Below are 16,143 nucleotides of genomic sequence, written 5' to 3'. Positions count from 1 at the left end.
TAAACCTTCGGGGAGAACCTTTGGGTAGAGGAACATGGCGAATCAATGAAGAACTATTGGAAGATGAAAGTATTGAAAAAACCATAAAAGACGAGATTGAAAAATATTTTCGAGAAAATGACACCCCTGACCTCTCAAGAGCAACCCTATGGGAAGCACATAAAGTTGTAATCAGGGGAAAATTAATATCTATTGGAATGGCAAAGAAGAAGGAAAAGGGAAGGAAAATACTGAAACTCCAAAATGAAATATATAATCTGGAACAAAGGCATAAAAAGGAAGGCAAAAAGGATATATATTGGTCCCTGATCCTAAAAAGAGAACAACTAAAAGTATTGAAGGAGGAAGACGATAGAAAGGAAATCAACAGGGTAATAAGCCAGAGATTTATGATGGGGAATAAATTAGGAAAGTACCTCACAAACGTACTAAGAAAGAAGAAGTCCTTAAATTATATAGAGAAGATAAAAAATGAAAGAGGAGAAGTAAAAAATAAAACAACGGATATAGCACAAGCCTTTGCACAATATTACAGTTCTTTATATGCAATAAAAAAGCAAGAAACAAGACAACAAGCAGAAATAAAGAAGAAGATCACCCAAACCTATCTGGAAAAAGCCAATCTACCAAAAATTAAACCCGAGCTGCTATTGGACCTAGAAAAGGAGATAACACAAGAAGAGATCAAGGTGTCACTAAAAGAAACCCCCCAATGGTAAAAGTCCTGGGCCAGATGGACTTACGACCAGATATTATAAAAAATTTCAAGATCAACTGGTCCCAAAGTTATGCGAATATCTAAACAAAATAGGAGAAGAAGAAGATATCAGAAAAGAGTCACTCCTAGCACATATCACTGTAATACCCAAAGAAGGAAAGGACAAAGTCAACTGTTCAAGCTATGGGCTTATTGCTCTATTGAACACAGACACGAAACTCTATGCCAAAATCTTAGCCACTAGAATAAAAAGCTTGATGCCACTATGGATAAACCCGGATCAGACCGGATTTGTTCCGGGCAGAGAAGGAAGGGACAACAGCATAAAAACACTCTTGATGCTGAAAAGAAAGAGCGCCAATACTTCCCTAGATCTACTCCTGTCAATCGATGCAGAAAAAGCATTTGACAGGGTAGACTGGGGATTCATGATGACTACACTACAACATCTTGGATTGGGGCCTAAAATAATGAAGTGGATAAACAACCTATATAAAGGACCCACGGCAAGAGTAAGAGTTAACGGTAGGATGTCACCAGTGTTTGAAATGTACAATGGAACGCGGCAAGGATGCCCGCTCTCGCTTCTACTATACATACTGTCATTGGAGCCTTTCCTAGCGACTCTATGAAACAATCGTGGAATAGAGGGGGTGCAAATAGAGGGAAAAGAACATAAAGTTGCGGATTATGCCGATGACATCCTCGTGTATGTGACCAAGCCTAGAGAGACCTTGTTGAATATCTTGACAGAAGTAGATAAGTATGGCGAACTTTCAAACTTCAAAATAAATCCTATAAAAACAGAAATACTGAATCTCGGAGTAGGAAAAAAAAATATCTTGGCCCTTCAAGAAGAATTTCCATTTACGTGGGTAAAAGGTGAGCTACCCTACCTGGGGATCAAGTTAACATAATCCCTCGAAAAAATATACCCTGCAAACTATATCCCACTATTAAATGAGATCAAGGCAGAAGTCAAGAAGACAAATATTCAATCAATAACCTGGATTGGAAGAGTTAATATGCTCAAAATGGTAATCCTACCAAAAATATTGTACAAATTCCAAGTGTTGCCAATAGGGGTCCCACAGAGTTATTTCAAAATTATACAAAAAATATTGACAAAATTTATTTGGCTAGATAAAAAAACCAAGACTAAAATTTGCACTAATTTCTAGAAAAAGACAGCACGGGGGGTTAGCAGCACCGGATATTTTTAGGTACTACAAAGCAGTAATTTTAGCATGTATGCTAGAGCGGACAAAGGAAAATAGAGAAAAAAAATGGTTAGAGATAGAAAACACTTTAAGTAACACCACATTGCACAAGAATATTTGGATACCAAATAGATATAGAACATTAGATCTAAATACACATGAATTGACAAAAAACGTTTTCAGAACTTGGGACACACTACACCGGAAACAAAAGTGGGTACACAATTCACCGTTAATAGCCCTCGCTGGAACAAAGTTTTTTACACCGGGTGAAGATATATTTCGAAGACTTAAAATAAAGAACCCACAAATCAAAGATATCATCAGGAAGGGGAAGATGGAATCCGCACCAGAATTAGAACTAAAATTTGGTGGGAAATTACGTGATTGGGAATACTTTCAATTAAAGCATTTTGTCACTACATCACCGTACAAGTTTAGAGATGGTGAAGAATTAAATTGTTTGGAAAAACTCTGTGCGACACCAATGCCAGTAAAGAGAGGCATTTCAAAAGTCTATGAGTTCCTGTCGGACCTTGAAGGACAAAAAAGGCCTTCCTTCATAGAAAAATGGGAAAAAGAATTAGAAACAAATTTGGATGAGCAACAAGTGGAGAAAATGATTGCAGGAGGGTATAATCAAGCATGGGACATCAACACCATCAAGATGAATTATACATTTCTAGTCAGGTGGTATATGACTCCAGAGAGGCTTCATAGAATTAACCAGGAAAGATCACCATTATGTTGGAGAAATTGTGGAACAAAAGCCACAATGATACACATATGGTGGGACTGTCCAAAAATCAATGTATTTTGGCAAGAAGTAATCACATGTGTAAAGGAGATAACGGGAGAGAAGATAGAAAATAATAAACTGGCTTGCTTGTTTCATGACACCAACTCTCCCAAAAAGCAATACATGAAAAAAGTAACGTCAAAACTACTAAACGCTGCAAAGGGATTGGTCTCAAAAAAATGGTTTAAGAGCGAAAGTCCAGACATAAGGGAATGGTACAACCAAGTGGAGCACTATCACAAAATGGAACTATTTTGGTACAAAGAGCAAGGACAATTAGATAAATATACTGTCGTCTGGAGCAATTGGGTAAAATACAAAACATCGGATAGTTATAAGCAGAAAATGGCAGAAGGCATAAGATCATAAGAGGATAAAATACCGGTGGAAGAAAGGAAAGGGGGGGGTATATTAGAGAGGCAGGGTTGTTGGGGGGGGGGGGTGGCGTAGAGTGAGATTCTTTTAAAGCAGTCAGTATAAATAAAAGAAAGGGATTTCTCTTTTGTTTTTATTTTTTCGTTGTTCGATCTGTGCTCTTTCTCCCCTCTATGTTTAATGTTGCCACAATGATGTTAACTTGAGAAGGGTCAGGTTTTGAACGCTAAGTTGAAATAAGTCTCTCAAAGGTAAACACTGAAGTGGGAAAAAAAAAAAAAACAATGGTGTGCTATCTCTCCCACTGACACCAGCAATGGGGCACCATTCCTCCCCTGAATACAAAGCTGGTGCACCGTTTATTCCCACTGATGCCAGAAAAAAATTATATTCCCGCTGACTACAGTCCCGCCCCCCTTAAGTCTAAAGTATGGTCAACTGGCCCTTTTATTTACAAAGTTTGGAGACCACTTTGGGTACCACTTTTTTTTGGTACATCCTGGTTTTAGACAAAATCTTGAGGGTATTTGAGATAGTTTCTTAAATTTTTTATGGGTTGGTATCTTTTTATTTTGTCAAGTGTAAGGCATGTTATTTTTGAATTTAGTTTAAACCATAGTTTAAAGAGGAGTTCCACCCAGGGGCTCCATTAAAAAAATAAAAAAATAAAAGTCAGCAGCTACAAATACTGCAGCTGCTGACTTTTAATTGGACACTTACCTGTCCCTGGGTCCAGCGATGCGGGGGATCGAAGCCCCACTCGTCCCCCCCCCTCCGCTCGTCGGCGCCGGCATTTCAACTGTGGGCGCCGGGCTGTGGCTTCACAGCCTGGCACCCACTGCGCATGCGCGAGCGGCGCCGTGCGCTGTGATTGGCCGCTCAATCACCTGGGACCTGTAATGGGTCCCAGATGATTGACAGGAGGGAGGGAGCAGAGCCGAGCCCTTCCTGTGCCTGGGGGGAAGTGATGTCACCAGCCCAGGCAAAGGAAGAGGCAGACTACGAGGGACCACCTAGCAACAGGCATTTAGAGGTAAGTAAAAAAAAAAAAAAAAAATATTCAAATGTTTTTTTGTTTTTTTTTGTTTTTTTTTTACAATTTTTCAGGTATTTTTGTTTTTTTGGGTGGAACCCCACTTTAAAGGAAAATGGGGTAGTAATTGAACATCAAGTATTCTATAACTTGTTCACATTGCTCAAATCAATATACTCTCAATTTTCCTTTGTTTCTGGACAATATATAATTGATCTATTTCTTTTTTGATGTCGAATGTCTTTCTTTTTCCTTGTTTTTGTAATACCTAACATTTAAAGTGGTGTTCCAGCCAAAATTATACTTTTTAAATAAAAATACCCACATAATACACAAGCTTAATGTATTCTAGTAAAGTTAGTCTGTAAACTAAGGTCTGTTTTGTTTGTTTATAGCAGCAGTTTGTTATTTTATAAACTTACAGCAGGCCATGGCCATCTTAAGTGTGGGCATCTGAAGCCAGACTGTATTTCTTCCTGGATCTCATCCTTGCAGATCTCGCACATGCTCAGTGCAGCACAAGCAGTGTAATAGGTTTCAGGTCAGGTTTCCATAGCAACGGCAGTGTCAGAGGAAGTTGCCGCCCCTTCTCAGAAGGCATTGCAAACAGGAAATGATGCGATGAGCCTGTGAAAAATGAATACAGCAGATATACAGTAGGTGCTGAGAAAATTTTTTTAAAAATATCCAATTCGTTTTCAGTGCACAGTTTAGTGAGGGATGCTGAAGAGTTGTAAAAGTGGGTGGAACTCCACTTTAATAAAAAATAAGATTACAACAGGAAAAAAACAATGTGTAACGCCAGTCTCCTGTTAACCTTACACTGTGAGGTAACATTTTTCTGTACTGTGTATGGTTAACTTTTTACACAATATAAAAATACAGATTTAAAAGATGACAAGAGATCCATCTGACTGCAACAGTGGCAAGCAAGGCAGTAGGCAAACTAAAGCCTGGTACACAATACAGTTTGTTTTTTTTTTTTTCGTTTTTGGGGTTGCGCAAAAAAGACTGACTGCTCCGGATTGGGAGCCACTGTTCTAAACATGTGAGGTTAGTTCAGAGATCTCCCCCGCTGAGCTATTGTGTTCTGACAGGGGGACAGCCCCTGCTGCCAGAACACTCTGATCAGTGCTCTCTGCCATTGGTTTAGAGCGCTGATTGGAAGTCGGTCAGCTGCTGGTTTTTCAGCATGCACATCTGACAACAGAAGCTGGCCGAACAGCCGACTTCTGTTTGGACAAACCAATATTTTTTGTACTGGCAAATGTCTTCCGACATTTGGCCCGTGTGTACGGGGCTTTGGTGTCTTGGCTATAACCATTCAAAATCCCATACATTAGCCACCCTACTGGGGTTGGGAAAATCTGACATTGGATTTTTTTTATTTTTAAAATATTATTTATTTATTTATTGTGTTTTGCGGCATTGCAGAAACTTAGTAAAATTAATGTGAATATTACTTTTATGACAAACGGGCAGAACCCTTAAAATGTGTGTATTCTATTCCCCAAATCTACATTGGTTCTCACAGATTTAACCATTTACAGTATAACTGTTTGATCATGTCCTGAATATGGAGCTTTGCTTTGTGCAGATTGTACAGTTACATCAGACAGTTAAATGGTCAGTGGCAGATGCATTCATAAGTAGGGATGGGCGAACGGTTTGGCCCGAGCATAAGTTCGGGCCGAACTTTGGTTGTTCGGATGTTCTGCGAACACCGAACAATATGCGGTGTTCGGGGCAAATTCGAAAGCCGCTGGAACACCGTTAAAGTCAATGGGACACTAACATGAAAAATCAAAAGTGCTCATTTTAAAGGCTTATATTCCAAGTTATTGCCATAAAAAGTGTTTGGGGACCCGGGTCCTGCCCCAGGGGACGTGTATCAATGCAAATTTTTTTTTTCAAAAACGCCCATTTTTTTGGGAGCAGTGATTTTTTTTTTTTTAATGCTTAAAGTGAAACAATAAAAATTAAATATTCCTTGAAATATCGTGCCTGGGGGGGTGTCTATAGTATGCCTGTAAAGTGGCACATTTTTCCCGTGTTTAGAACTGTACCACAGCAAAATGACATTTCTAAAGGAAAAATTGTCATTTAAAACTGATTGTGGCTGTAATGAATTGTCGGGTCCCGGCAACATGAATAAAATTCATTGAAAAAAAGAGCATGGAATCCCCCCAGTCCATTACCAGGCCCTTTGTGTCTGGTATGAATATTAAGGGGAACCCCGAACCAAAATTAAAAAAAAATTGCGTGGGGTTCCCCCTAAAATCCATACCAGGCCTTTCGGGTCTGATATGGAAATTAAGGGGAATGCTGCGCCAAGTTAAAAAAAAAAATGGTGTAGGGGTCCCCCCAAAATCCATACCAGACCCTTATTCAAGCACGCAACCTGGCAGGCCGCATGAAAAGCTAGGGGGACGAGAGAGCGCCCCCTCCTGAACCATACCAGGCCACATGCCCTCAACATGGGGAGGGTGCTTTGGAGTAGCCCCCCAAAGCACCTTGTCCCCTTGCCTGGTGGTTGTGGGGGTCTGCGGGCAGGGGGCTTATCAGAATCTGGAAGCCCCCTTTAACAAGGGGACCCCCAGATCCCGGCCTCCCCCCTGTGGGAAATGGTAACGGTGTACAAGTACCCCTACCATTTCACACAAAAAAAAGTGTCAAAATGTTAAAAACGACAAAACACAGCTTGGGACAAGTCGTTTATTAAAAAATAAAAAAATAAAAAATGTCCCATGATGTCCATACATCTTATTCTATCACGCCATGGGGAAGTCCCAGTGGCGTCAGAGGGGGTGGGGTCACCCGGTTACGTCACGGGTGACAGAAGAAGATGAATGGACATTGTGGGACATTTTTAATTTTTTTATTTTTTAATAAAGGACTTGTCCCAAGCTGTGTTTTGTCGTTTTTAACATTTTGACACTTTTTTTGTGAAATGGTAGGGGTACTTGTACCCCGTTACCATTCCAGATGGGGGGGAGGCTGGGATCTGGGGGTCCCCCGCCCACAGACCCCCACAACCACCGGGCAAGGGTTGTGGGGATCAAGCCCTTGTCCCCATCAACATGGGGACAAGGTGCTTTGGGGGGCTCCCCCAAAGCACCCTCCCCATGTTGAGGGAATGTGGCCTGGTACGGTTCGGGGGGGCGCTCTTTTGTCCCCCCCTTTTCCTGCGGCCTGCCAGGTTGCGTGCTCAGATAAGGGTCTATTATGGATGTTGGGGGGACCCCTATGCCATTTTTAAAAATAATTTGGCACAGGGTTCCCCTTAATTTCCATATCAGACCCAAAGGGCCTGGTATGGATTTTAGGGGGACCCCCACGCAATTTTTTTTTTTTTATTTTGGTTCGGGGTTCCCCTTAATATTCATACCAGACACAAAGGGCCTGGTAATGGACTGGGGGGATTCCATGCTCTTTTTTTCAATGAGTTTTATCCATGTTGCCGGGACCCGACAATTCATTACAGCCACAATCAGTTTTAAATGACAATTTTTCCTTTAGAAATGTCATTTTGCTGTGGTACTGTTCTAAACACGGGAAAAATGCGCCACTTTACAGGCATACTATAGACACCCCCCAGGCACAATATTTAAAGGAATATTTCATTTTTATTGTTTCACTTTAAGCATTAAAGAAATCACTTCTCCCGAAAAAACAGACGTTTTAAAAAAATTTTTTTGCATTGATGCATGTCCCCTGGGGCAGGACCCAGGTCCCCAAACACTTTATATGACAATAACTTGCATATAAGCTCTTAAAATGAGCACTTTTGATTATTCATGTTCGTGTCCCATAGACTTTAACGGTGCTCGTGTGTTCTGCCGAATTTTTTGCCTGTTCGCATGTTCTGCTGCGAACCGAACAGGAGGGTGTTCGGCTCATCCCTATTCATAAGCAAACTACACATACACAAGACCTTGTGAACATGCACTCTTATTGCCCTGGCTATTAATAACAGCTGTGGTCATGGTGAGGTGTCTAGGGGCACTTACAATGGTATCTAAAAAAATGTAACCAGCTATTTTAGATTTAGGTCTCAGCTTAATTTTTCTTGGCTTGGATATCTATTGTTTCTTTCTTTCTTTCCAGGAATCCTCCTCATCCATTCATCAGCATGTTGGAAAACAGACCTGATTGCTGGCCTGCCTTCCTGCAGCAGATGTCTACTATCTCTTCACATTGTTCAGATCGGTAATAACATTATATCTATAGCAGCAGTTATCCTCACTTCACAAAAATGTGAAACTCTAGATAGATAATATCCAGTGGGAAAAGAATAATGATTGTGGGTAGAAAAAACAGCAATTTGTTGGATAATTTTTTGAGCAAGCAAATATACCTAATGATCAGGTTTGTAGTTAAAGCATTATTAGAAAAGGAAAGATAACAGTTTGCAATTCAAATAATGTGCATGTAAAATGTGTGTGTGTGTGTGTGTGTGTGTATATAGTGATTTTTGTTTGCAAGTTAAAGGTATGCAATTTTATAGGTTATAGTTGAACTCATCATAACCTGCTAAACAATGTATATGTATGTGTGTGTGTTTTGTATGTGTTTCTATGTATACACATACATGCATTTCAACTTTTTATATAAAAAAGTAAATTCTTTATCGATTCAGCCATTCTGTTTCTTCACTGTACCATGGCAAATTATGGTGATAATCTTACCCTTACCATTGTTATTGCAAAAAACTCAGGTTGTTCTGTTCCAAATAAAACAAATGGCTTATTTAGACAAAATGCATTGGGTTGTTAAGGCACCTACTGTCTACGTCTACAAGGCTAATATAAGCTGCTCCAAAGGTGTGCAAGGAGGGAAAAAAAGCAGAGCGAATCGTGTTCATACTGCACTGGTATATAAATGTAAGAGGATACTTTTTAACCCTTTCGCTGCCCGGCCCTGTGCTCTATATTTACACTCAAGTAGCCAGGCCATTTTTGCAATTTTTCCATTGCTTTTTTATTTTTCCCTTACAGCTTTCAGAGTTTGTTAAAGACCCCTCAAACCATATATTTTCTGAAAGCACATAACCAGTAGAATACAAATAAGGTGCTACTGATTTTTAGGGCACAATAATTTTTGCGCAAATGTTTATCAAAACAATAGTTTTGTTAAAAATACACTAAAATCCTTATTGGCAGATAAAAACGCAGTACATTTTACAAAATTCCTACTAAATATAAAAGCTTAACCTGTATTGAGTTAATAAATAACCATTTTAAATTACGCCTTTTTGAAAAATGGTGAAAACTAAACGTAAGCAAAAAATGTAAATAACCACATTTCTCTAAAAATCTGGAGGTTTTCATTGTTCCCTTACAGCTTTCAGAGTTTGTAAAAGACCCCCCCCCCCCCCAAACCATATATTGTATATTTTCTGAAAGCATAGGACCAGTAGAATAAAAAGAAGGTGCTACTGATTTTTAAGGCCCCACAATATTTGTGCAAATGTTTATCAAACAATATATTTGCGAAAACTTTTCTAAAATCATTTTTAGCATATATAAATACAGCAAATTTTCCAAAATTCCAAAAATGCACTAAAATCATTAATGGTGGATTCATACATGGCAAAATGTACAAAATTCCTGCTAAATTCATAGTAAATGTAAAAGTTGAAACTGTATTGAGTTAATAACAAAAATTTGTACATTTTATATTGCCCCTTTTTGTGAAATGGTGAAAACTGAAGTTACTCAAAACTGTAAATAAAAACAATTTACTCAAAAAATCCAGAGGATACCATTTTTCACTTACAGCTTTCAAAATTTGAAAAGACCCCTCAAATTAGACATTTTCTGAAAGTACATAACCTGTAGAATAAAAAAAGTGCTACAGATTTTTTTTGGGCCCCGCAATAATTGCGCAAATGTTCATCATATCGCTATTTTCATTAAAAATACGCTAAAATCGTTAATAGTGCTCATAAACATAACTTACAAAATTCTGGCTAAATTACTACTAAAGCATCATTCATATGTGACATACTAAAGTGTATGCCCATGGAGGGGCATGTTTACCCGCACAGGGATGCCCAGGTGTTCCGTGCATCCCTGTACAGGCAGTCTCATTTATGTCAATTGGGATGCAATAGCTGCGGTTCCCAATCTGACATCTGTGTCGGTACATGACCCCGAACGCAGACAGTGTGAGCTCAGGGACATGCATGCGGACCTACATGGATGTAAAATTCGGAGCAATGGCTCTGTTCGTGCAGTTACTGCATCCCAAATGACATCAATGGCACTGCCTGCACAGAGATGCACGGAACACCTGTGCGTCCTTGTAAAGGTACGCTGTGTATGCCCTGTGTGAACAAGACCTTATTTATGACCCCTTTCACACAAGCAGACCGATCGGGTCTGCCTGTCCGTTTTTCAGGCGGGCCTAATCGGACCACCCATTGTTCTGTATGGAGATGCTGATGTAAATGGACAAGTGTCCATTTACACCCGCCTGCATCCGATCAAATTCAGTCCGCTAAAAACAGACAGATGGGGATCACATTCCCCATCCATTTAGCAGATCGGATGGTATCTGCTGGAAATGGACAGGCAGTCTGTTTCCATCCGACCGCCCCATAGAGAACAGCGAGCTGTGTCCGTGTCCCCTCTGCATTAGCAGAGCGGACGTGGACCTGTCATCCACCTGCTCAGCGGCGATCAGCAGACAGAACGCCCCCGCTGAGCAGGTGGATCTGCTTGGGATCTACCCAGGAGCTGCCGGTTCATTAGGGGCACCACCCCCCTGCAGGACGCTGGACTCATACGTTTTGTATGAGTTTTTTTTTTTTTTTTCAAGCCACATGATTAGAGCCTGAGGCTCTATAGAAAAAAGTTTAGCAACAGCCGCCACTGGGGCTTACTATGTTTTTGTTTGTTTTTAATTTTTTTTACTTTTTACAGACCCCCATATCTCTTTTTTTGAGACAGAGAAAGGGACTGAAGATCGTCCCTTACTCTGCAGCACTTCACATGATTGAATATAGAATCTGTGTAGGGATTCCTAATTCATTCATAAAATGACATTCTGATACATAGTAACACTCGCGGTTTACTATGTTTTGGCTGTCAGTGGACATAGGAGCAATCGCTGCCTGTGTCCATTGTACTACAGGTGGGGGGGCTTGGTACACATGTTTACCAAGCCCTCCCAAAGCCACAATTTTACCCCCCCACCCCCCACGCTCCCTAAGCCTGACAGATCGCCGGAGCTTAGTGAGGCAGAAGCTGCAGGCAGCGGAAGGGTAAGGAGGGATGCCGCTGGGAGCGCCAATGGATCAGGGGTGCGGGGGCAGTACAGGGGGTGATTTCACTGGCAGGGAGCAACACATCTGGATCCCCCCAAGCCCCATGCAGCACCTGAAGCCAGCGGGAGCGGCAGAGGAGGGATGCCGGCTACTGTTGGTAGCTGCAGGAGTCGAGTGGAGGGGGGTAATCAGTGCAGGGGGGGAGGAGAAGAGGTGTGAAAAGGATAGGAAAGGAGAGTGGGGGAATTAGTTTTAGGTGGAAGGGAGCAGCGGCATGGGTGTGGGGGGGCTTTAATATTTGAGTTTAATAACTCTGATCAGCTGGTTGTAATCCGCTGATCAGTGTTGTAGAATTGTTCATCAGAGTGTTTACGGTCATTTAAGTGACCAGACCTGGCCACCTGCAGGCACTAATGTAGGTCTTAGAAGGGTTAAATATGTTTTATCTGAATGAGCATGCAGAAACAGTTGTATTGCCGTATTAGTGCACTTGCAACAGAAACAATTGAGTACTGTCCGTGATACTTTATTTGTTTGCACTAACATACAATTTTTCAGGACAAGCTTTTGGGGTATATCCCCTTCAAGATCTTTGCAGTACTGCTGGGACCTTGAAGAAGGGGAACACCCCGAAAGCAGTGGCAGCTGGTTCAGAAAAAAAACACCAAATGCAGCCACCGTGCCCCTCGAATGCAGCCACCGTGCCCCGTCAAATGCAGCCACTGTGCCCCGTCAAATGCAGCCACCGTGCCCCGTCAAATGCAGCCACCGTGCCCCGTCAAATGCCTCCACCGTGCCCCGTCAAATGCCTCCACCGTGCCCCGTCAAAAGCCGCCACCGTGCCCCGTCAAAAGCCGCCACCGTGCCCCGTCAAAAGCCGCCACCGTGCCCCGTCAAAAGCCGCCACCGTGCCCCGTCAAAAGCCGCCACCGTGCCCTGTCAAAAGCCGCCACCGTATATTAAAAAAAAACTGTATATTAGTGCAAATAACCTACCTTGGACAGTACTCAATTGTTTCTTCTGCCAGATAGAAACTTTATGATTGTTGCTATTATATGTTGAAGATGTGCACTTAGAATTTTCTCTGTTGCATCTATACACAGAAGTCAAACTATTACTTTGTATACACTAGTGTGGGGCTAAGAGCTTGACTCAACTTTAAACTAATAAAGTTAAGAACAACTGACATTCTTGGTAACAGATGTATTTCATTTAAAACATCCCTAGAAAATACACATTCCTGGTGGATAAAACCAGTATTCCAATAATGGATGTTCTACATATAATATTAGTTGCCTTGAAATGACGACTTGCAATTGAGCTTGACAGTCTGAAAAACTAGGTTTGTTTCAATAGATGACAAGACCATTCAAAATTCAGTGGTACAGTGGGGCAAAAAAGTATTTAGTCAGCCACCAATTGTGCAAGTTCTCCCACTTAAAATGATGAGAGAGGCCTGTAATTGTCATCATAGGTATACCTCAACTATGAGAGACAAACTGTGGAAACAAATCCAGACAATCACATTGTCTGATTTTTGAAAGAATTTATTTGCAAATATGGTGGAAAATAAGTATTTAGTCACCTACAAACAAGCAAGATTTCTGGCTCTCACAGACCTGTATCTTCTTTAAGAGGCTCCTCTGTCCTCCACACATTACCTGTATTAATGGCACCTCTTTGAACTTGTTATCAGTATAAAAGACACCTGTCCACAACCTCAAACAGTCACACTCCAAACTCCACTATGGTGAAGACCAAAGAGCTGTCGAAGGACACCAGAAACAAAATTGTAGACCTGCACCAGGCTGGGAAGACTGAATCTGCAATAGGCAAGCAGCTTGGTGTGAAGAAATCAACTGTGGGAGCAATAATTAGAAAATAGAACATACAAGACCACTGATAATCTCCCTCGATCTGGGGCTCCACGCAAGATCTCATCCTGTGGGGTCAAAATGATCACAAGAACGGTGAGCAAAAATCCCAGAACCACACGGGGGGACCTAGTGAATGACCTGCAGAGAGCTGGGACCAACGTAACAAAGGCTACCATCAGTAACACACTACGCCGCCAGGGACTCAGATCCTGCAGGGCCAGATGTGTCCCCCTGCTTAAGCCAGTACATGTCTGGGCCTGTCTGAGGTTTGCTAGAGAGCATTTGGATGATCCAGAAGAGGATTGGGAGAATGTCATATGGTCAGATGAAATCAAAGTAGAACTGTTTGGTAGAAACACAACTCGTCGTGTTTGGAGGAGAGAGAATGCTGAGTTGCAACCAAAGAACACCATACCTACTGTGAAGCATGGGGGTGGCAACATCATGCTTTGGGGCTGTTTCTCTGCAAAGGGAACAGGACGACTGATCTGTGTACATGAAAAAATGAATGGGGCCATGTATCGTGAGATTTTGAGTGCAAACCTCCTCACATCAGCAAGGGCATTGAAGATGAAACGTGGCTGGGTCTTTCAGCATGACAATGATCCCTAACACACCACCTGGGCAACGAAGGTGTGGCTTCGTAAGAAGCATTTAAAGGTCCTGGAGTGGCCTAGCCAGTCTCCAGATCTCAACTCCATAGAAAACCTTTGGAGGGAGTTGAAAGCCGGTGTTGCCCAGCGACAGCCCCAAAACATCACTGCTCTAGAGGAGATCTGCATGGAGGAATGGGCCAACATACCAGCAACAGTGTGTGACAACCTTGTGAAGACTTACAGAAAACGTTTGACCTCTGTCATTGCCAACAAAGAATATATAACAAAGTATTGAGATGAACTTTTGATATTGACCAAATACTTATTTTCCACCATAATTTGCAAATAAATTCTTTCAAAAATCAGACAATGTGATTGTCTGGATTTGTTTCCACATTTTGTCTCTCATAGTTGAGGTATACCTATGATGACAATTACAGGCCTCTCATCTTTTTAAGTGGGAGAACTTGCACAGTTGGTGGCTGACTAAATACTTTTTTGCCCCACTGTATAACAGGCGTATCATGGGTCCTATATCCACATCCTGCTGGTTAGTGTTTGTTTTAGTTAACATTGTTCTTCCCTCTAAACCCCCCCCCCTTTTTTTTTCCTTTTCCCGTTTCTTCAGTCATTCTTCTAAATTTCACAGTTTCTTTCTACTTGTCTTCTAGCATATTCTTCTACATAAAATAAAAAAAGAAGGTTCTTCGGCGTGCCCTCATACCACGAAATGTTGGTTGACTTTCTTCTGTACATATTAACAGAAGTTTATTTGTTGGATGTGTATAGGGGGTTTTCAACTAAATATGTGCCAGTGGAGGGTGTCCTCCTTGTTAAAAGTATATAGCACAAAAGACTAAATGGTAGGATTTTAAATACCCCTCCAGTGAGCATGCAGATACATTCATATACTACATACAACATTTTATTTCTGAAAATAGAATGTTTAAAAACTCATATCAAATGTCATATTAATACCAACAAACATTGTCCACTGCAAATATGCATGGCTATTGGTCGAAACAGAGTTTAGGTTGACGCGTTTCGCAGAAAACACCACTTCCTCAGGACCTCCTGTCTCTCACATAAGTGCAAATGACACATGAAAGCTCAACTGTCTGCTGGACACCTGTTTAATGAATAATTAGACTCACCTGTAGTTAAATTCTTATTAATTAGGATTTTGTTGTCTAAAATGTAGCTTTGCTGCTAAGACTTTCATTGGGGTGTATTCATTTTTGCAACATGGTCTTGAATGAATTTGTTAGGAAAATACTTTTTTGTGTGTGCAAATTAACAAATTAACAAATCTTGGTTGCAATCAATGGCCCGCATTTGTGGGAGTATTTTGTAGTATCGTGTCCCATAGAAAATGTTGATTCTGTAAGGAAAGTAAAGGTTTTCTGACAAATTTGTTGGGGTGTACTCATTTATGCAGCACTGTATATATAGCTGAAAGTTATTTTCAGGGAAGTGTGAATTTTGGTTGTAAGATCTAAACCACCCTGTCTGTTTTTTGCCAGGTTTAATTTACCTTCTTGGAGGCTTCCCATATGAAGTTTAGAATGACAGCAAGGCCAGTATACACAGCCGGGGATTATCAAGGGAGGGGCTCTAGAAGCAGCTCCACTGTTGTTGTCCGAAGCTGCCAAAATCCACTCCACATACAGTGTACAAATTGACACATACTACAAAGCAGGCTGAGTTCTGCCTAGGGATCTTACCTCTCCACATGATATCATGTATAGCTGGAGGAAAGTGGTGGTCTTTGATCTTCACAAACATGATAAATCCATCAAGTTCCATAGTTTTCTGCTTGCAGAAGGATTTTGTGGAAAGAATAAACACATTTTTTTTTTTTTTTTTGCATCTTTAAATTGTTTTGCAGCTTTTTGCAGCCACCTCCCGTCTACATGCATGTACTCCAGTGCTGGCTGCCTTGTAATTTTCAGGGCAGCTTTTCTAATAGTGACAACAGTGAACCATGTGTAATTGCATTGAAATGGTGACTTGTAGTTTTCATTGGAACCTGTGTGACAGGGTGATAATGCAGGAGTACAATTGGAAGATGGTGCCTATGCATTTTAACATTATAAGAGTAAGTGCCTGTACAAGGACCTTGGTATCATAGGACTATTGGTTATGATGTAATGAAAGTTGCAGATTTAAAGATATTGAAAATGTCTTGTGAAATTATATTGTATATTGATATGAAACTTCATGAGACTTTGAGTACTAATTTTTTAGAGTATCTG

General features: G+C 41.0%; 1 protein-coding gene across 2 annotated transcripts in view; it reads left to right on the top strand.

The window, feature by feature from the left end:
* The window catches only part of FOCAD (focadhesin), a 278,787-nt gene that overhangs the window by 64,870 nt on the left and 197,774 nt on the right, over positions 1–16,143 (top strand). For both annotated transcript variants that reach the window (XM_073636312.1, XM_073636321.1), the window contains one exon: positions 8,253–8,354. In XM_073636312.1, the coding sequence (XP_073492413.1) occupies positions 8,253–8,354 (102 nt within the window). The remainder of the gene's footprint in view (positions 1–8,252; positions 8,355–16,143) is intronic.

The sequence above is a fragment of the Aquarana catesbeiana genome, linkage group LG01, assembly GCF_042186555.1.
Source record: "Aquarana catesbeiana isolate 2022-GZ linkage group LG01, ASM4218655v1, whole genome shotgun sequence".
Taxonomy (NCBI): Eukaryota; Metazoa; Chordata; class Amphibia; order Anura; family Ranidae; genus Aquarana; species Aquarana catesbeiana.
The sequence above is the reverse complement of the archived record's forward strand: the minus strand, read 5'-3'. Positions and strand labels throughout refer to the sequence as shown.